This window comes from Ruditapes philippinarum, unplaced genomic scaffold (genome assembly GCF_026571515.1).
Source record: "Ruditapes philippinarum isolate M1 unplaced genomic scaffold, ASM2657151v2 ctg710_1_1_1_1, whole genome shotgun sequence".
In the NCBI taxonomy this organism is placed as follows: domain Eukaryota; kingdom Metazoa; phylum Mollusca; class Bivalvia; order Venerida; family Veneridae; genus Ruditapes; species Ruditapes philippinarum.
Window position 1 is genome coordinate 87,443 of NW_026860968.1, and position 21,644 is coordinate 109,086.

Consider the following 21,644-nt stretch of genomic DNA (forward strand, 5'->3'; position numbering starts at 1 on the left):
CGTAGGGGTACTGTATATAAGTATTTTGGCAAACACAAGTAATTGAAGATAACTATTAAAAATCTATAAAATTCTTTATTCTTAGTTGAAAAATTGAAAATGTTTTCAAATTGGAGGAGATAAATGTAGCAAAGATTATCAAAGCATCAACAAGATATTTAGAGTAACAGTAAGTCATGTAATGCATGTAAATGTCATAAGGTCCGTTCATCTGCAAAAATCAGTTTCATAAGACCCTCAATTATCTTGCATTTCTGTTTTTTAGATCAAGAAATGTATAAGTAAAACAAAAGTAAAGCGTCTTAAAAATATTTAACTTATTATCTTCATACATGTCCTACAACTAAAGTTTAAACGTATCCATAGATGTTTTTCAATGCTATGAAAGCTACACAAACGAAAGCATTCACATTAATCCTTAGATAATCACTTCCCCCACCACCACCACCACCACCACGAGCCTTTGCTTGAGCGGCCTTCAAGTCTGGTTTACAGTTATTTGTGTTACAACAAGCTCCAGTGCCTGCTTTTGTAATGGTTTGACAAGCGGTTGCTGATAAGCAGGATACGTCATACGTGTTTGTTGTGTTGCCCTTGGTTTCATTTACCTGCGGATATTGATAACTTGTGATAATGATGTAACATTTGGATTATTATAATAAGACATCAAAGAATACTTATTTTTTGACTATTCTGTAAAGAATGTAAAGTTTGAAATGAATAAGGCTTATTTTCTATTTCGAAGGAATAACCATAGCAAAATACACAAACGCTTAATTTAACTTGTGAAATTATCATCTGCGAAATTTACTTGACTTAAGAATCATATATATATATATAGCATACATGTTCATGCAACAAGTTTGATTTTAACATGTGGCATAATTATACAAGACGTGTCTATTCAATAAAAAAAGTTGAAATTCGCATTTATAGCTGTTTTCATTACTCTCCCGTTTTAAGACATGTAATATATAACATTATAATAAGATATGATTACTTACAGCACAACTCTCACCAGCTGCACATGTTTTAGTTGTACCTGTAAAACCTGTAGAGTTGATGCAAGTTTCGTTGGCATTACACGTTCCTGTCGAGCAGGTAATTGGCTTGCAAAGAAAATAAATTATCATAATATCTGAATTCATTATTTCAACAATTTAATTGTCAAATTAGAATGTTCAACATCTATTTCTTTTCTCAGAATTACTTGAAAAACACTTTCTTAAACAAATTTTAGGACTAGCTCTTATTTATTACAATTATATTAGTTTGTAAATTCTATGATCATAACACTCCTGTGTCGTTAAAGTAATAATACTTGTAATACGATATAAATATCATGATATTCTAGACCGGAAAAAGTACGTACATTGTTGACTATTTGAATCCGATATGTGTGTATTGAATATGTATGAGTACTGTGAATACTTTAAGTCATCACGTTTAAACTTACAAACCTATATTTCTTGTTACTGCACACTTCAATAAATCAAACGTAATTGTGGCATTTTTAAACAGCAATACGTAATGGTTTTAAAAAAAGTGGAATTGTTTATTGTTTTATAAATACAAATGATTCAAAATTGTCTGTAAAACGTCAGTAAAAATGTTAACTGATCTTTCATCACGTTATATTGTAATAGAACACTTAAAATATTTTGTACATAAATGTCCCATCATGTTTTAAGATAAAAATATCGTTTTAATTTCTTAGAGGATATCATGACCAGTGTAAGCTTTGATTTTTAGAAATGAATGTTAAAGCGCCTCGTAAATATATTTCATATAATGCCATTCATCTGGCTGATATTTTACTAGTCCCTAGTGAATGGCACAGAATTTAACCTAAAAGTATTGACCTATTACTGTAACATTAATTATGGTTTTGTCTAATTTTATTTTTATTTTTTTTTATCTTATTATTTTTTTAACCTTTTTTACTTCTTTTAAAAGAGTTTTACCTTCGGTGTTGTTGTTTGCACTGTTGCTGCCTTGCTTGTCGTGCTCTGGCCAGCTTTAACCGCTGTCGGTCCTGCGTCTGAATATATGTATTATGCATCATATGACAAACATATATTCGAATCTAGAGAAAATGGCTCAGGCTAATGGAATGAGAACTACTTATGTAAAAACATATGCCGGACATATAAGTTTATCAATTTATTTAAGTTTTACAGTGAGAAATGCGTCACTATTTGCGCCAGAAGCAAAATAAGTTACAGGATACAAATTAAATGATATACAACACAGCAGATTATGTTCATTTGTAAGATGATATGTTTCCATTACTTCCATAACTTAACGACTGTGTCGATATTTCAATGACAATGTTCAATTAAGATTTTAACAGTTTTTTAGATTCATTTACAAAACTAAATAAAAAAAACTTACTGCCAGTAGCAACTGTAGAATCAGTCACTGTTGGAGTAGTTACATTAGCGTTAGTAGTATTATTGTCTGCTCCTACCAACGCTGTTATCACTGTATAAAAGACACAACATTATACTCTTTAGGTTTAAAATGTTTTGAATCTTTTGAATTCTATCTAGATATACTACAATAAGAAACTATCATATAATTTTATATGGTATATCATGACATGGCATGGTGTGTTTACATAACAAATTAAGAAAAATAAAGCAAAAAGTTGAAAAAAGGACAAAACAAACAAAACATGCATTGACTACTTAAATCATTATATTCTACACATAATTACCGATGCGTCTAAAAAGTTAAAGCAGAAAAATATTTCGAAAGAAATTAGATAGCACAAGCATTGAGAATTGTCGAAAACGTTTTCATATTCAAAGTAGAATTGACTGCTCTAAGGGACGCCATTATTCCTTAGACTTTGTGCATAACGTATATCAGCTTGGAATTTATTATACATCTTAAAGTATAAAGTACAGTTTGATTACACCTTGCGCTGATATTTCATACGCCTTTATATGATGTCAATTATTTGCTCTTTTCATTATGCTTTGATACCATGCCACTCACAATAGTATTTGTTATTTATATACGACATACACATGTCCAAATATAGTATTTTGTCTTGCCTATTGATTGTCTTATCTATTCATCTGACAAACTACAATGTAGATCTATCTGTGCTGTTCTTGTTATAAAGTTATGCAATTAAATGATAGTGTTAAAACGAAAATCTGTATGATGTTCAAATTCTGTTTTAAGCTAATCGAGTCATTTGCTTGAAATTGTTAAATAGAAAAGAAACGTAAGCACCAGTCTATTAAAATATGCATTCAGTAACGAACGTGCTTTTGCTGCTATATTTTCTATATGAACAAAATATTCTACGACAATCCAATAGTATGCTGTATTTGTAATCTTAATTTTTTTTCAATAGACATATACCTAAGCGAGGTATGATAGCATATAGATCTGGATTTGACATATAACGATCAAAAGACAATCAAACAGTAACTAAAGTGCAAATTTTAATAAATATTAAGAAGCATATAGTTATGATAAACCACCAAAACAAAACCGGAAATGAGTCAAGGATCATGACATGATAAAAATGCCTCGGATGATAACAAGCAAAATCTGATATCACGCGTAATTTTTGGGGAAATTGACCTTGCATCATTTAACAAAAAAACTATCATCATAAAATAGAAAAACCATGCGCCATGGTACAAATTGATACAACTAGGTTTACGAGGAAAGATTTTTGATATTGTAAAATCGATTTATGAGTCTGTAAAATCAAGAGTTAAGCATTGTAACATGTTAAGTGAGGAATACTCATATTTATTAGGAGTAAGACAAGGAGAATGTCTATCTCCTTTTCTTATTTTCTATGTTCATAAATGACCTTGAAGATGTTTTATACATGGTAATATGACTGGCTTAGATGTAAACATGTTTTAAAATATTTTATTACTATACGCAGACGATATTGTTATATTCGCAAATTCACCTGAAGAACTCCAAAAAAGTATTGATTTATTATACAATTATTGTGAGATGTGGGAAATGAAGGTGAATGTCTCTAAAACAAAAAATTATTGATTTTTTAAAAAAAGGGGGAAACATTACCACGAAAATTTAGAATTTCTATACTATAACAGTATATTCAGATTGTGAACAACTTTTATTATTTAGGTGTTGTTTACACAAGTGGAGGTTCATTAAGTACCGCCCTCAATATTATAGCAGGCCAAGCTTAAAAAACAGTATTTAAGCTCAATAAATATTTACACAAATTTATCTATTTACAACCAAAACATAAATTAGAATTATTTGATAAACTCGTAATCTCCGATTTTAATTATTGCAGCGAAGTATGTGGTTTTGTCAATGATTTATCAATTGAAAGGGTGCATTTGCAATTTTGTAAAAAAAATTTGGGTGTTAAAAAGACTACACAAAATGACTTTATTTATGGGGAATTAGGTCGGGTATCCTTTAAAACTGTGCATTTTTCGAATATTATTAAATATTGGTTAAAAATATTACATTTGGGAAGAAACAAGTATGTCTTCATTATTTACTCTTTGTTAAAGGATGATTTTGAACAGTATGAAAATAGGCAAAATTGGTGTTCAATGTTAAAAGATTTGTTATGTTCACTAGGTTTTGTTGACGCATGGTTATATCAAGGTGTAGGTGATGATAAGATATTTTTGTCCTTAGTTAAACAAAGATTAAATGACAATTTATACAGAACTGGAACTCAAGATTATCAAATTCTAGTAGAGCTTTGTTTTATAGAAATATTTCTTTCTTTAAGGTACCAACCATATCTTGATTGTTTTACTGCAAATAAATTTGTTCAGTCATTAACACGTCTGAGAGTGTCATCTCATAGACTACAAGTAGAAGCTGGTAGGTGGGCAAAACCAACCAGAATACCTTTAAACGATAGAAAATGTTCAATTTGCAATACTCTTGAAGACGAATACCATTTTTTATTGAATGCTCATTATATACAGAATTAAGAAACACTTACATTCACAAGAAGTTTTGGAACAGACCAAATATGTATAAATTTATAGAATTATTAAATTCAGAAGATAAAAAAGTGATAAGAAACCTAAGAATATTTGTTGAAAAAGCTTTTAAACTAAGAAATTCTATCATTTAATTATTTGTTAAAATTATAATTATTTTTTTTGTTAATACCGTTAGTTGAAACAATCTCATGTAGTCATTAATATAATTTAGTGTCTAAGTATACTGTTAAGTAAATGTCTTTTGATACTTTATAACTTTTCTTTTGTCTCTATGGCGAAAGAGCTATGACACATGAATAATGTTAATAATACATTGTGTAGTATGCATATTTATTTCATTGTATGCGATGTGCTCATTTTGTTGAAATATCTCATCTTAAATAAACGTATATATGTAAAACGAACATATTAATGACAATAAGTCATTTTGAACATGATTGTTAATTTATAACATATTATCAGTCTTGCAATTTCTTTTCGGTAAGGCCGATATATTTATGTTATAACCATTACAAACGAATTAAATATGCATCAATTATATTCTATGTTTCTTGTCTTAGAATGTGGCAAGAATCGTGGATATATTCAGTACATGTATGTATATAACCTATTATTTGATGAATGTATATAATTTCACATAGGTTTAAAACTTTAAACATTTATCAAATATAATATGTTTTGGATTACATTTATATCAAATGATAACTATACATATTTATGTAAGTTAAACACAACATTAATGTATTTATACTTGAAGAGTTTGTCGTTATGATCTTCTCCGATATTATCATCATGCTATGTTATGTATTTCATATGTATATGCACTGTTCGTTGTCTAGTATTATGCTGTTATCATGTCATCGTGGGCTTTTAAGCCTAATATGATTGAAATAAAACTATCTATCTATCTATATTATCAAGAACAAGCACAATAAAAAGAAGAGGCATCGCGTTTTGCCTAATCGTCTTAATTTTACTGATAAAAATTTGGAATGAAAAGAAATCTTAAAGAAGAATTATTAATAGCAATGATATTTTGTTACACAAATTAAGAAATTAGATTTAACTAACCAGCTTTTCGTGATTTCTAAAGACTACATGTACAAGCATTTTGTTCTTTCAGTTATAACTAATTCTAGATAATTATGTTTTAAGTGTAAATATATTGCGTAACTATGTCAAGTTATCCGTTTAATCGCTTCAAATGTATTTCCTTTTTGCTATGAAAAATAAAAAAGAAAAAAGATCAAAATAAGAATTTAGCTATCTAGAAATCAGAGTACCCCTGAAACAAATCATAATCCAGTTTGATCGGATCCAAATGAAATTATACAGAGTCTTTCATGCGAATTTGCATCGCCAATTATCGAAATCTTTAGAATATTTAGTTAGATTTTATTACTTCAATCATTGTTCTTTTACTAGCAGCCACAGTAAAAAAATCAAAACTATTGACTTACGGACAGCAGTTAATGTAACTGTTAGGTATATCCGAGGATTCATTCTTACAGATGTTTGGACGGAATCACTGTGGCCTTGCCTTGCTCACTCTATTTTATATAAGATAACCAGGAGATAACCACATCCTACCTGAGCTGTCGTAATATTATAACAAATCAAAAGCTGTATAGTTGACAATGTTGCCATGATTGCAAGTTGTTATCTTTTATCAAATATTTGTTCGGGTAGAAACCGTTTCATACTGACGCGCGATTTCAAATTAATTTACCGATTTAATAAAAAACGCTATAATGCATGGTGACGGAAATAGGTTATAGTTTGAAACGATAAATCAATTTTTCGTCATTTTGACGAAGAAATAAAACTATTAGTATACAGCAAATATTGTACTACTATAACGTACGTGTTTATTTTTGTAATTCATAGAGAAAAGTTAAACAAGTGATAAAGAAATATTTATTAAATGTTCACCTGTATATTATTATTTTTCCCATATCATCAATTATATGACCGATATCCTGAAAAGTTGTAATAAATAACTTTTATTAGAGGCAAAATATCTCGCTAAAAATTTCGATCGCCAGCCCAAGCTGAGTCTCTTCAATAGTAGTACAGAATATATTGAAAATAACAAACATTTATGTTTCACCGAGATAACATACCTTTTCATATACATGTATATCAGGAGACACACACAAAACAATCAAAAAACAAAAAAAAACAAAGTGTATTTGTTTTTGAGAGACTACATTATGTGCCATTCAGTCAAGAATTTGACATTGCATTATTTAGACATTGCATTATTCCCCTATTTGACAATGTAATGATTTAAAATTTCGTGTCGATGTGCGCCGGGTAGTAGATGGCTTAATATAACTGGGGATTTATTTTATATTTGGCACAGACACGCACATAAATGTGTTTCATGTTATCTATCATAAAATAAGATTTGTTGTTGGATATAATTATTTTCGCTATTTTAATCTTTCCTTCCCCTTCGTATCTTTTTATTACTAATACTTAGATTCAGCACCCTTCTTTGGATCGGCTTATACCAATTTGTGCAGCATTAGCTTTTAGAAAAAAAGTCTACCACCTAGGTAGGTTTTTTTTAAAAGTTAATCACTATATGCCACAGCATCACATATGCTGCAGTGGATAAAAAGAAATGGACGATGAGTTTTAATGAAAACTACACTAAAAACGAGTCTTCAGGCATGTGAACATAAAAAGAACATCGCTAGCAATATTAAGAAACTAACATAGACTGACATAAAGCGTTATACGAACAACATATTCAATATAAAGAAATATTTTTATCTATTAAGATATTTAGAGCAAAACAAAAAACACATAAAATATCTCACCTGAAATTGCGGATGTATTCGTTTGCGTCTCAATTTGAGACGATTGGTTTACGGACGCGGTTGATTTATCATTTGTTATTTTTGAAGAAGATCGTATGGACGTAACCTTTATAGTTGTCCTAGTTTGACCTCGAGAAAATAGCATTCCTAAACCCGAAGCAGTTGCGTCCTCCATTCGTACAGAGAAGCTTGTTTGGCTAGTATTTTGTGTCATAGGGAAGGCTGAACTCAGACGTGAAGCTGCAATTATCAAAATACATCAGTTGATAATTACAGTTGAATGTCCATTGGATGACATATAATAAATTTGATGGTCGAGTTTAAAATAAAACAGGTTGAAATCCACAATTTCTAAGCTCTGGAAAAAAGGAAAACGCTTAAAGGCAGTTGCACCAACAGTTTTCTATTGATTTAACAACAGTATACAGAATAAATATTTCTCTCTAATCATATACAAACATTCACAGTCCCGTTGATCAAGCTGATTCATAACAACAAATTGTTCCCGTGTAGCTCTCAAACTAAACTGAGAGTACAGCAAGCTATGTAAATAATGATATCGATATGAACTTGCATCTAAATACCTGTTTCATCGGTGTCATTACACGCATGCACTTCATTATCAACAGCTTCAGATTTGTTCTTATCAGTGGTAATTGGCTCCGTTGTGTCAATAGAAGTGTTTAAGTTTTGTCCAAAAGTAGATGTTTTCATGGTTGTCTTTATTGTTGTATCATTTGATACTTTCATTGTTGTTAGTACATTTGTTCCATAAATTGTTGCAAATCCACTCATTATGACCACAACTGTATAAAATGTAAAATGTTCTTTATTGTACATTGTGAAAAGGTCATATCTAGACATATTTACGAACAAGAAATTAAGGAGACATTTCGAGCTAGGTCATCGATTCATTACAAAATGATACTGACAGAGTTTATAAGACTTTTGCCTTAACTTTTACTAAAGAGCAATATCGCCTTATTTGGAATTTCTATTGGGTCATTTTACAAGATAATACGTGTATAAGTATCACTTTATAGATACGAGTTCTTGTATTAAGTTGTTATTAAAAATATGTACTTACACAGGTAACATATGTGTGAATCCATTAAAGGACTTCGGAAGTCTTCTTTGCTTTTTACACGTGTTAAAGTAACTGTTTATGAAACAGTTAAACATGTTAACTATATACTCAGATGCAAATCATAAACAACTGTTCATTGCATTGCAGCTTGTCACAAGTTAATTAAGTTTATTCAGAGATATTTGTAATTATTGATGTCCAATAAATACGAAACTCAGGAAATTATAGTATTATAATTCTGACTCAACTCTAATAAACGTTGCCAGGTATCTTTCATACTGTCTTCCTAGCTACCAAATAAAAAAAATCACAGGTAACAAAATATTGATAAGTAAATCATAATGATAAAGTCTGCAACATCCACGGAAAAGAAAGGGGAAAATGTTAACTGTTAATTACTTTTTGATAAGATAATAATCTATAGGTTTTAATCTTTACTTAATCTTTTCATATTAAGTATTTTTTTAAGTAAAGCCATGAATAAACTGCTTTTCTTTTCATACTCTTTATGCTCTTTTGATAAGCAACAATGTTATAAAAAGTGTATTCATAATGATGATACACAGATGTTGAAACAAATAATTTTAATATTGAAAATTTAATTCATGTCGGTGCTAAAATACATGAGAAATGTTGCTTTTATTATCTTCTCTGATGAACAGAAACAATACTATCAATGACGAAATGGCGATACAAAAATATTGTTTACATGGAAGTAAAGCTTCAACACATCTCCGGTCATGTTTAGGCGACAATGAAGATAGCAAACAAAGCTTGTCGTATGATTACGTTCCTCTGTTGACAAAGCTCTCGAGATTTTTAATATAACCAACACATATTAAATATTTTCATTTACATAAAAAAGTTGTTTCTATCGCATAAACTTCAGTTTGCTTATTTTAGTTAATCTCTAAAGCTATTGATGAACAAATGTACGTACGCATATAAGACGTAAAAACTTCGGGACACTTTAGATCTTAAAGAGTATAAGAGTTATATTTAAGCATTCACGAAATAAATTTTTCACAATTGACTCTTTTATTAAATGTAATAAGTACTTTTTTGATATATGCCCAAGAGTAAACGATTGATCTGTAAGTTCATACAGTTTTTATCACTATTACATTATTTATCGAGCCTGAGAGTACAAAGTATAAACGCTGCATACCTTCGCATTCATGCTTACTTTCATGAACATTTTGAAAATGTATTTAAAAGTAAAATGTTGTGAAGTCAACAAGGAAAGTGGTTTACACATTGCAAAAACATTGCAAAAAACATTGAACGACCCAAGTAAAATGCTAAAAAGAGGTTTAGATATGCATAGCACTAACTGCATTAGTCACCCAGTAGAAATATGGTGATAAATACTTCAAAATCAATCCTTTATCGCACATAACTTGTAAATTATCACCTGAATCTTCGATCTTTTTTACTTAAAAAAAATCTTGTTTGATTTTCTTGAAATATTTTGGTTCATCTGGAGTGGCAAAGGCTTGCTTGAAAAATCATATATTTTGAGATAAAAATGTGAAAAATGGATAACCGAGCCTTTATGCATTAGACACATGACATTTTAATTTATGTAGATGTTCATTGTTATCGACATATCATTTAGAATTAAATTATACATGTTTCAAACAAAATACTTCTAAGCTTCTGAATGCAAACACACGAAAATACAATGGACAATTAAGTAGACTATATAAGTGACAATGTATTTTCTAATAATTACTCAACTCCGACACCCCTTCGTGGCGTGCACGTCGTTCGGAGTGCATAAGTCGCACCAGACGTATGACCTTGTTAGGTCACCTTGCTCTTGTGACCTGATTAACGGCGAATGGATTGGCTCTTAAAGAATGCTGCTGCCTCCCGGAAGAGGTGTCTTTCTATACTAGTGTCTTTCTGCGTTCAACGATGTGAAGAATTTGGTCCTGGTGAAAAGATATCTACTACGACAGACAGGTTGAGAAGACTTCCGTTGCGGCTCTACGATCAGTGACGAACAGAGGCGATTGAACTTAGTCCTCCGTAGCGGCTCTACGACCAGCGACGTATTGAGGCGACGAAACTTAGTCTTATGTAGCGGTTCTCCAACCAGCGATGTATGGAGGCGATTAAAATATAATCTTCCGTAGCGGCTCAACGACCAGCGACCTAATAGAGGCCAATAGTCTAGGACATACGACATAGCCGGAGCCAATTATAAATAAAATTAAAAACACATACTAAGAATTACGTATTTGTGTTGCTCTTGGTTTTTGCTCACATGTAACTGCAAAACACGTGCAAAATGTGTATTCAAGATTTGATTAGAAGACACGATTGGTAAACGGATTCAAAGTTTAAAATTGAATCAGATAATCTTATCAATACATAAAACGACACAAGTAATTAACCAAGCAAAAATCTGTAAGACCTCACTTTTCTTTATTTACATTTTTTACGTCAAAGATAACAAACAATTTCAAATAATGTGTTTATTATATGTCTGTTTCTAAATAAAACTACATGTACACTCTTTTCTATGGTTTTTATAAAAAGAACTACAAAAGCTACATAGATAGACAAATATGTTAATCTAACATTATACCACTTCTATTATGTATCATTTGAGCACATTATTCAGCTTGCAGCTTCATCAGGTCATCCATATAAAAGAAGCAGAACAATGCCAGCTAATCACCACTTTTTTAACAGCAATACTTTAAAACTAATTGTCAATATATGTTTTCAAATTTACAGTATTTCAATACACTATTCAGTTTGTACAATAGCAATCATTTATGGATGTTATTATATTATCATTATGTCACTTGTCATTTGATACCGTTTTTGGCTGCAACAATGTACAATAAATAGGATAAGGTTTTCATTTTAAATCTTTTGAATATAAGCAACAATTTGAATGTTAAATCAATACATGTCTTTAAGGTGTTCATATAGTGATGATTATAATAACATATCTTCCTATCATTAAGAGTCTCATATCACAGATACTACCAAAAGAAGTTCTTCTCAAAGTTTAAGGACGAATAAAACATGTTCAAATCATTATGTGTAGCATTATATCAATGCTAACAAAAGAAGTATTCCTCCGAGATAAAGTACGTTTGTACTAAATCGAGCACCTGCTGACATAGGTTGAAACTTATTGCATAGAGCATCAGTGCAACATGTAGAAGTTGTCGTTGGTGTTGCTGCAGCTGGTGTTGGATTCACTGTTGTTGTCGATGCTACCTTTTGACAGGTTGCTTTACCACAAGCAAGTTCAAAAACTGAGTGTGTTTGATTCTTGGTAATTATTTTCTACAAGTAGAAATGAAACCAATTTCGTAGCTGCATCTTGGTAATATTTAGTGGTGTACCATAGATGATTTTGATTTATTTTAAATTAAACTGTCATTGACAAAGTTAATGATAATGATACTTGCACGAGCATGCCTTCATCAAAGAGAAGATTTCTAAGAAAGAAAACGGTGAACAGTTGAAAAAACCTTTACTTGTAGAAATAACATTTGATTAATTTTTTCCGTATCCTTTTAAATATAGATTTTTTTTAAACAAAAGGGACATTCATATGAAAATAAATGATAGCACATTTACTTTCCATTTAATTGTTAGTGAGTGAGATGTGAGTTAAAATAAAACCATTTTAAGCATGTTATCCTGCAAGTTTTACATTATGGTCTTTGTCATTTAAATTAGTTTGGGACATCTTTGATAATTGTCACAGTAAAAACTTCAATATTGTAGATATTCGTTTAATGAAATAATTTACATACCGTACAGCTGCCAATGAACGGACATGTGCCTGTAACTTTCCCAAGACATGATTCATCATCACCAGCAGCAACACATTTTCCCTCGATGCAGTGTTTTGGCTGAAATAATTGTAGTTATTCAATCAATTCGAGTCTGCAACATTTTCAATTTTGCTGTTTTTGGGCGTTATTTAGGGATTCTGTTTTGACTTTTTAATTTTAACATTTTATATACTTCACTTAGCAACTAACTTTTATTGATGCGCAATCCGTAAACAAAACATTACAAATAACATTTTCCTGATTCGTTGAGTATTTTCTTTGTCTTTATCTATTATCGTATTTTGTATTCATTTTAGCTAAGTCAAGCATTATTTTATCGCGTTATAGCAATGTAAAATGAGTTAAACTTTTAAACTGGTACAAATATTTTTATATTAATTGCAGCACAAATACCCCTGAGGCCCATTTTTATGAATCAAAGTGACTTACCGATTTTGTTGTAGCCGCTGTAATAAAAGGAAAAAAAGAAAATAAGTAATAAAATTCCACGCAAAAGAGAGTACGTTTTTACAAGATATGACAGCTTTTTTACACATACGCATCAGTAAATTATGGTGGCTGATTTACGCCATGTCGTATTTTCGCTTCTTCGCCTCAAAATGCGAAAATGCGAAAACACGAAGAGACGACAAAGTTGGACTTTGTCGTCTCTTCGTGTTTTCGCTTTTTCGCATTTTCAGATAAAATCTGTCGTATATTCGCATTCCATCTGTCGTTTCTTCGCTCTTTCGCGTTCAAAATACAAAAATGCAAAAACGCAAAGAGACGACAAAGTATAACTTTGTCGTCTCCTCGCATTTTCGCTTTTACGCATTGTTACATTTTTGCGTTCGGTGGTGCATGCGCATGGAGACATCAATTTATTATTATCAATATCATTATTATTAAGTTTTGTAATGTCTGATCACAATGATATATTATTTAATAGTCCTATATAAGATATGTTGTATTCACATAGATGTATTATTTAAAAGTATCATCCCGCTCCTTACACATGTAAAATAATAAAATATTATAAAGGTAAGGCTTTCAGACTGTTTTGAATCAATTACTGCATAGTGCTGCAAATCAGCCCATTTTACTAGCCTATTTAGAGGGGTAAGTGGTCTATGTCAGCCAACAGCAAGTTTCATATACCAAAATGTTCGTCTGGATCTGTAGTTTCTGGAATGGATATTCATTTGGCCCAACCCCGATGCGAAGCTAAGATATCCAAGATGGCGTCAAAGATGGCCGCCAAATCCCGAAATATTCTAGTATATTTACGTTTGCTTATTTCCTTTTTCAGTTTTGTAAATCAATAGAAATTTTGCATAAAATTTCTTTTTTTTCAACTGACTCATGCTATAAATTTTGACTTTATGGATTTTTTTTCTAGTTTTCATCGCCTAATTTCAACGAAAGAAGAAAAATATGTTGCAAACTGGGTGTCCTTTTCTGAATACGTGTAACTTATTAGTTTTATTCTTGTTTAAACAGGATAACATTCATGATTTCGTTTAATATAGCTTTAAAACTAAATCTACACATATGTAGAATAAGTAAGAATAAGCGAACTATGCCATAAATGTGTTTTATTGATCTAAATTCATATACAAAGTGGGTGGGGTATTACGAACGGGGAGTCAACTTTAAATTAAATATTTTTTTGTTTTATATTATAATAGTGATATTAAAAAAGATTAACAATTTTATTTAATTGGTTAGTGATGAGACATCTTACCTTTCATAGAAAATGCCTTGCATGTGTGTCTTAATGTTGAAATATCTCTTTTATTTTTTTATGCACACAATAAGGAACTAATTTACTGACCTGCAATTCGGTATTTGCGTTGACTTTGTGCTAGCCTTTTGTTAAGGATTTGTTTGCAAGTTTGTTTCTCCTTAGCCATAAACATTCATTGTTAGTCTTCAAATGTGATTTTGATTATACTTGTAGGTCACTGTTCAAAACCCATTAGCTAAGCATTTATTAGGAAATAATAATATCTATTTATTAACTTACAGAATTTCTCGGACAAGATTTATCTCCACAACCATTGAGGTAATGCACTTGAAACTAAACACATCTTTGAGATCATTATTGTAGGTTACTTCCCTCTAACATGTTTTTATTTCAAAGAGTTATACTACTTTATGAATAAGAGAATTTCTTTATTATGCAGGCTGTTGATTTTAAATATTCGAGCGTGCTGTCTGACATGCAGCTCATGTTTTCAGGCATTGGCTTAACATATGATAATTACAATTGAACCATATTTGGAGTGTTGTCATTTTTGATGACGGATATAATATAAACATTAAAATGTAAAATGTAATTTTCTAGAACATTTAAAATGGGTAGGTTATTTAGTTTACAGTAAGAGACTTTTCTGTTGGACTGGATCTGAATTATATATATATATTGAGTGAATTAAAAATATATATTATGAGGGCAGTTTCTTTTTAGCTCAACTATTCAACGATTAAGGACAACTATCCTAGTCGCCCGAGCGTCGGCGTTAAAGTTTGCGTACCATCTCAAAGTCCATTGACATATGGCTTTGAAACTTGCACACTTGTTTACCATCACTGGATGAGGTCTATCAAGCATTTTGACAGAAATTTGCCCCTTTTTTCAACTTATTACTAATTTACATTACCACCTCAGATAATTTCAGAATTCCATCGACATATCACTTTGAGACCTTGCACACTTGTTGACTTGCTGACAGCTCCTGTGTATGATTTTTAGCATTTTGTTTTAAGTTTGTTGTTAACTTCATGGGAGGAATAAAGAAGAGCTTTCAATTGGACGAAAATAGCTAATCTTTTCCATGGCAATACTATGTGCTGGGGGGGGGGGGTAGAGTAACATGCACTTTCCAGTACCGTCCATGAACAGGCTCAATCAAACCGACTCTGCAACAGCAGGTTAACAGTGTAATATTAATAGGTCATTCGGGATCGTGGTGTTTGTGTCGGTAGTTTTCAATCCGGATCACGGCAGTAACCATAGTGAATTTACCAGAGCACAGTTCAGCCACCGAATCGTTCCTGGACAGGCTGTCAAGCAGTTTACCAGTACTAGTTGCCCTCACTTTCGCAAGGAACTGAATTTTCTGTACATAGCAGAACAGTAGTACAGTGCGAATAACCGTAGAAACTATTTCATGATCAATCACAAAAAAGTGGCCTGCCCCGTCCGGGAATCAAACCCTGGTTGCCCGATTCACAGTCCAACGCTCTACCGGACGACTTAGTCCTTCGGGATCATTGATTGCAAAATTTTATAGTTGAGGATTGGATACTACTTAGTCGGTACTAAGAGACGTGAGATATGGTCTCTCATGAACAGACCCCATCAAACTGAATTTGAATTATCAACTTTGCCATGTTTAATTGCTCTCAAAGGATCTTCTCTTTTCCTGATTTTTACAATCATAATGCCAATGACATGTTAGTTTACTTTATATTTAATTTTATATTGTTACTAGTTAAGTCTCTCTACTATTTCACAACCGAAGGCTATACGTTGCATTAATAGCACTTACCGCTACCTAGATGATATCCTTAACATGAATAATTAAATTTGATCAAGTGAAATCTTAAATATATCCAAGTGAACGTAAAATGATTAAAAAACCTCTAAATATTTTCAAATTTAAACATTTCTATCATTAACAATAACATACTAACTGAAATCTATGATAATTGGTTTTTTAAATAACGTTGTTAACTGTTCACATGTACTTCATGCAACATCATATTGGGTATATATATTTCTAAGTTAATTAGGTTTGCCTGGACCTGCTGTCGTGTGGATGATTCTAATGAACGCAATTTATTCATTACTGGCTATCGCTATCATAAATTACGTAAATATTTTACAAAGTCCTGTCGTCGTAATTCAGATATATTTAAAATTTAATTGTACTTTAAAAACTCGTTTACGTCTAGGTATTAGGAGGCCTGATTTTTTGAAGCTGAGAGCTTATCTATGGCATGCAGGCTTCATAACCTCTGATCCCCTTTCAAAATTCCATTTTATTTAGTTTTCTTGTTTAGGGCACACACATTCTTGTACTTGGGGACCATACGCCGCTTTTTATGGAATGACACTAACGTGTCACATTGAAGGTTCCATGATAACCACATTATAATCGCGTCTGCAATTAATTCTAAATCCAAAGGTTCACAATAACCATGATTAAATGTTGAATTCTGCTTAATTCGGTGATAGGGGGCGTGTACTGTAGTTTGCACTTGACAGTGCCGTTCATGAACAGGCTCAATCAAACCAAGCCTGCAACATTTTCATTTTTGATGTTTTGTTCGTTCTTAATTGTTTTAATTTCGTCTTCTGTCTTGGTAAGTGATGTTCTTGTTGCTCTGCCTTCCTTTAAGGCATCGAGTACTTTGGTTATGGTAATTATGCTGTACCTTAATTGTACATATTTACACGATCATGTATGTATTTTACTTATTTCGTCTAATGTAACCATAACAATTGTTAGAATTTTACTTGGCGGGGATTTATTTTATTAACACTGTGTCGTCATATAGGAACATACCGGTAGTGGTAATTGCAAGTTACCATCCACACCCCCTATCACCGGCTTAAGCAGAATTCTCAATTTTACATAAACTGGTACACTTAAAGGAAGTGAATACACGTCCATAGATGCATTCATACGACAGTGATCATGGTATTTTCAATGTAAACTGTTCGTGCAATTTCACGACATAACAACTTATTGTCCACAAGAAATAGAGAACAATAGGGGAATTTAAACAAAATGGATTTATAAAACGGGATCAAAGGTCAAAATATAATCTTTAAAAGCAGGTAACATATCCAAAGGGTTATTATACAGTATTTATCCAAAGGGTTATTATACACCATTTAAAAAGAAATACTAGAACCACACAAATCTAAAAAGGTCAAATAGAAGGAATTTAAATAACACAAACACAATTATAATGCCAAGCTGAACGATTTTCATATAAACATTATGTTTTATCCGACTACTATGCATGTTTCCATGAAACCGAAGGTCAACAGAGTAATGATCTATGTAGATAAAAATATCAAACTTTTTAAATGACTGTTTTGTCAATTAAGAAACTTTTAAAAAATAAATTACATTTCATTTGACATAAAAAGGTGTGTAACATATAAATAAATGAACAGAGGTTGTTTTGCATACATTGTACTTTTCAAATCCTTAGGTGAACTTACAACAAAATCATGCTTATTAAATTGGTAACACATTTTTTGAACAGATTTTTAGATCTGACAGGATACCTGTAATAGTATCACACTTTGAAAATCACCTTGTGTTTATTAACTTACGTAAATATTGTCATTCCATATAATCAGTATAATCGAGGGGTCAGAGTTTCTCTAGATTTTTATTCATAGTGGGTGGGGTACGATTTGAACAATAATTCATTAAATAACCAGAAGCAAATTATCATATTCCTGGTTTATTATGTTAATCAGTTACATGGACTGCACTAAAGAAGCTATAATTTGACAGAAACACAAAATTTGGGGAAATAATTGATAGAACAAATAAGTACCAGTTACAACCTTACATTGAAAAACTATTTTAATGTACCGCCTGTCATTTTATATGTCTTACTGCATAATTACAAAGAAAGATTTCTTTAGATATGATATGAATGCATTAAAGCATTTACTCTCATGAATACATTACAATAGTGGAATAACAAAATAATTAATAGATATTTCTCTGTTTAAGCTAAAACAAGAGTATCCTAGCAAAAACCCATATGTTTAGCATTATTTTGCTTATTTACGTATAAAAAAGCAAAAAGCAATCTGTTTTCTCCAACAAAATTAAATCTCTTAGTATAAAACGCTTTAAATGATACCTTCCGTGCAAAAATTTCACTTGAAATACAAAAGCGGAAACAAGTATGAGCAAATATTAATATTATAGAATATTTAGGGATTTGGCGGCCATCTTTGACGCCATCTTGAATTTTTAAGCTACGCATCGGACTTGAAACAAATGAATATTCATTCCGGAAACTACAGGCCCAGACAAACAATTTGGTATATAAAACTTGCTGTTGGCTGACATAGACCACTTCGGTGTCATTTTACCCTATGAATTTGCAGCACTAGCAACAATTATTATAATAAATACATTTTTGAGTTCCTACCATCTTTAGATTATCAGTTTTTTTTCTAATATTTTACCGCTGACGGGTGTGACATGAGAATAAACGATAAAGTCACTGCCCGCACACATCTTAAAATAGATATTTACTCTGAGATTGAGGTGTATTTTCACAGGAAAGTATTTTATAACGTCGGTGAATTCTAGTATTAGACATACTTTATTTGATTGCATGTTGGATGAAGTTAGAAAAAAAGTTTGATGGTTTAAATTAATAAATTAATAAAACAAAACCCACACATATGAAAACATTTGGTCGCCATAGTTCTCGGTCATTCAGCTTTCTTCAGTGGCTTTTATTGCATTTTAAGATTTATATTATTATATTATTACATTATATCATGTTGTCAGGCATTCCCCAGATCTTTAAAACACAGCTCTTTTGATGGTCATTCTAACTGCCATCTTCCCAATATTAGACGTAAAAGAAGAACAATTCAAATTCATAAAAAATTTCAATGAGTATATTGTATTTAGATCATATTGTATTATACTGTGCTTCTCTTAGTTCACGGTACTTAACGCTTTGAAACAGGAAGGGAAACAATAAACTAATGGTACAAAAAATGTCATTAGCTGTAACGTTTAGGTATTTTCAGATTGATGTCTCCATGCGCATGTACAACCGGAACGCGAAAATGCGAAAATGTAACAATGCGAAAATGCAACAATGCGAAAATGTAACAATGCGAAAATGTAACAATGCGAAAAAGCGAAAATGCAACAATGCGAAAATGTAACAATGCGAAAAAGCGAAAATACGACAGATGGAATGCGAATATACGACAGCTTTTATCTGTCGTATTTTCGCCCTCCTGTCGTATTTTCGCTTTGTTGCCTCGAAATCTGAAAGATCGAAAGCACGAAGAGACGACAAGGTCCAACTTTGTCGTTTCTTCATGTTTTCGCATCTCACATTTTGAGGCAAAGAAGCGAAAATACGACTAACGTAAATCAGCCACCATAGTAAATGTCACTTTTGAATGATAATGCCAATTGCACGAAATATCAGGAAAAAAATATACATTTTGTCTCTACCTGGTGAGTTTGTAGGAGAATTTGCGCCTTGAACTGGGGCTGCTGTCACTACGTTGTTTGTTTTATTTGCTCCAGGTGCTGGAGTAGGGTTTCCAGTAAGGGCTGGGGCTGCTGTCACTACGTTGTTTGTTTTATTTGCACCAGGTGCTGGAGTAGAGTTTCCAGCAAGGGCTGCACAATAACCGGAAGTTATCAAAATGACCAAGAGTAACACAAAGCCTGTATTAGTAAATGAAATATTTATTGAAAGTCTAAGAAATAAATGATGAGGATTTATATGGTTTAAAGCTGCATTTAATGTAAAACATTTGCCGTCGCCCTAAAACTAAGCATTCTGTCAGTTCTGTTAATCTTTCTTACAGCTTTGTTGTAAATCTGATTAAATATTATTCAAAAAACTTAAAAAGAACACCCGTTGGTAACACTAAAGTTATGTCACAAATTTAAGCATGTAACTTGAATACTATAATTAGTTCCTGGGTGCTTAAAGGCAATCGAAACGTCACATTGTTAAAGTTTAAATAACAATAGTTGTTACCCGGAACACGAGAAATGTGGGACATTTTCACAGCTTATCCGGGTGTGCATACACACTTTTACCGTCATACCTTATTGGTGTACCGTTTAATTAAGAATTATTTTCCTGAGCTGCTTCTTAAAGCAATGTTTGTTGGTTGTTTTTTTATGTTTGTACATTCAATTTCAACCGTAAAGAAGTTGCAGCCATTGTCGCTTATATAACTAAGTTTGATAGTATGTATACCAAGACTGGAGTCTATGGTTAACCCCTTTGACGTATTAACGAAATGTAACTATATCTCTCTTTATGAAATTTATGAAATAAAGTTTTAATTCATTGATTTATATACCTAACACATACTGACACAATTTAATCTGTATTTCATTAGTTGGATTTTTGCAAAAGATTTTGATGAAAGATTTAAACTAATTTTCAAACGCGATTATACGACTCATTTACTAATGACGATATGTCAGACAGCTGTAAGTAAAATAATGTGTCTCAAAGTAAGTTAATATTTATACTTTTTGTACTCGATCTATTGCAGATATTTTTAAAGATATTAAATATCCTATTCAACAAGCCTTTAAAAGTTAAAGCCATATATAAAGCAATATTTCGACATGATAAATCTTATCATATTTTATGAATATTTTACTAATGAGCTGAAAAATGAATAAAAAAGATTATGAAAAGTATCAATATACATAAAGATACTTAAAATAAATAAAACACACAAACAAATTCAAGAAAATACCAGATTATTAAGATGCAAACTTCCGAAGTAGATCTATTGCGCTTTATATGCAGATTCATCAATTAAGAAAAGCTTAACTCCATTGGCAGTGTTATTCTATGGATTTTACAAAATGATAAATAATATTTAATATGAATATAATTTAAAGATATTATGCATTATGAGACACATATGCTGAAACAAAAATAAAATGAAAAATGTCATCATTATTATTACTTAAATACCATCTACTCACAATTAGTTGTTCTGCTATCCATAATGAAATGTAAAACTTATATTTCGAAATTATTTCGAAAGATATGAATTGTATGTAAGAAAATTTGGGTTTTATATTCGTCCTGCATATGAGAATCTTCTAGCATTCAACCAATACCAGAGTTTGGGCCCTCCCTAACCAATTGTTGTGTTTAA

General features: G+C 31.3%; 3 protein-coding genes across 3 annotated transcripts; all 3 read right to left on the reverse strand.

The window, feature by feature from the left end:
- Positions 1–60: 60 nt before the first annotated feature.
- Positions 61–6,600, reverse strand: LOC132714047 (uncharacterized). Its single transcript, XM_060696779.1, has 5 exons — positions 6,443–6,600; positions 2,395–2,484; positions 1,965–2,041; positions 1,005–1,109; positions 61–608 (listed from the first exon to the last, which is right to left on the reverse strand). Exons 1-5 carry the CDS (start codon positions 6,483–6,485, stop codon positions 351–353), a joined length of 573 nt encoding a protein of 190 aa, XP_060552762.1. The 5' UTR covers positions 6,486–6,600; the 3' UTR covers positions 61–350.
- A 1,067-nt stretch (positions 6,601–7,667) lies between these two features.
- On the reverse strand, positions 7,668–9,002 carry LOC132714051 (uncharacterized). The gene is made up of 3 exons (XM_060696782.1): positions 8,898–9,002; positions 8,395–8,616; positions 7,668–8,050 (listed from the first exon to the last, which is right to left on the reverse strand). Exons 1-3 carry the CDS (start codon positions 8,920–8,922, stop codon positions 7,776–7,778), a joined length of 522 nt encoding a protein of 173 aa, XP_060552765.1. The 5' UTR covers positions 8,923–9,002; the 3' UTR covers positions 7,668–7,775.
- Positions 9,003–11,365: 2,363 nt separating this feature from the next.
- LOC132714052 (uncharacterized) lies at positions 11,366–21,535 on the reverse strand. Its single transcript, XM_060696784.1, has 5 exons — positions 21,469–21,535; positions 19,957–20,175; positions 13,157–13,173; positions 12,686–12,784; positions 11,366–12,209 (listed from the first exon to the last, which is right to left on the reverse strand). The coding sequence occupies exons 1-5, from the start codon at positions 21,488–21,490 to the stop codon at positions 11,967–11,969; spliced, it is 600 nt and encodes a 199-aa protein (XP_060552767.1). The 5' UTR covers positions 21,491–21,535; the 3' UTR covers positions 11,366–11,966.
- Positions 21,536–21,644: the final 109 nt, after the last annotated feature.

Coding starts and splice junctions, on each gene's coding strand:
- LOC132714047 (XM_060696779.1), bottom strand. CDS start 6,485: ATGAATCCTCGGATATACCTAACAGTTACATTAACTGCTGTCC. Junction 2,485..6,442: donor AGTTACATTAACTGCTGTCC/GTAAGTCAATAG, acceptor TCTTTTATACAG/TGATAACAGCGTTGGTAGGA. Junction 609..1,004: donor CAGCTGGTGAGAGTTGTGCT/GTAAGTAATCAT, acceptor CAATATCCGCAG/GTAAATGAAACCAAGGGCAA.
- LOC132714051 (XM_060696782.1), bottom strand. CDS start 8,922: ATGGATTCACACATATGTTACCTGT. Junction 8,617..8,897: donor TTCACACATATGTTACCTGT/GTAAGTACATAT, acceptor CATTTTATACAG/TTGTGGTCATAATGAGTGGA. Junction 8,051..8,394: donor TAATGACACCGATGAAACAG/GTATTTAGATGC, acceptor TGATAATTGCAG/CTTCACGTCTGAGTTCAGCC.
- LOC132714052 (XM_060696784.1), bottom strand. CDS start 21,490: ATGGATAGCAGAACAACTAATT. Junction 20,176..21,468: donor GGATAGCAGAACAACTAATT/GTGAGTAGATGG, acceptor TTACTAATACAG/GCTTTGTGTTACTCTTGGTC. Junction 12,210..12,685: donor CGTTCATTGGCAGCTGTACG/GTATGTAAATTA, acceptor TTCTACTTGTAG/AAAATAATTACCAAGAATCA.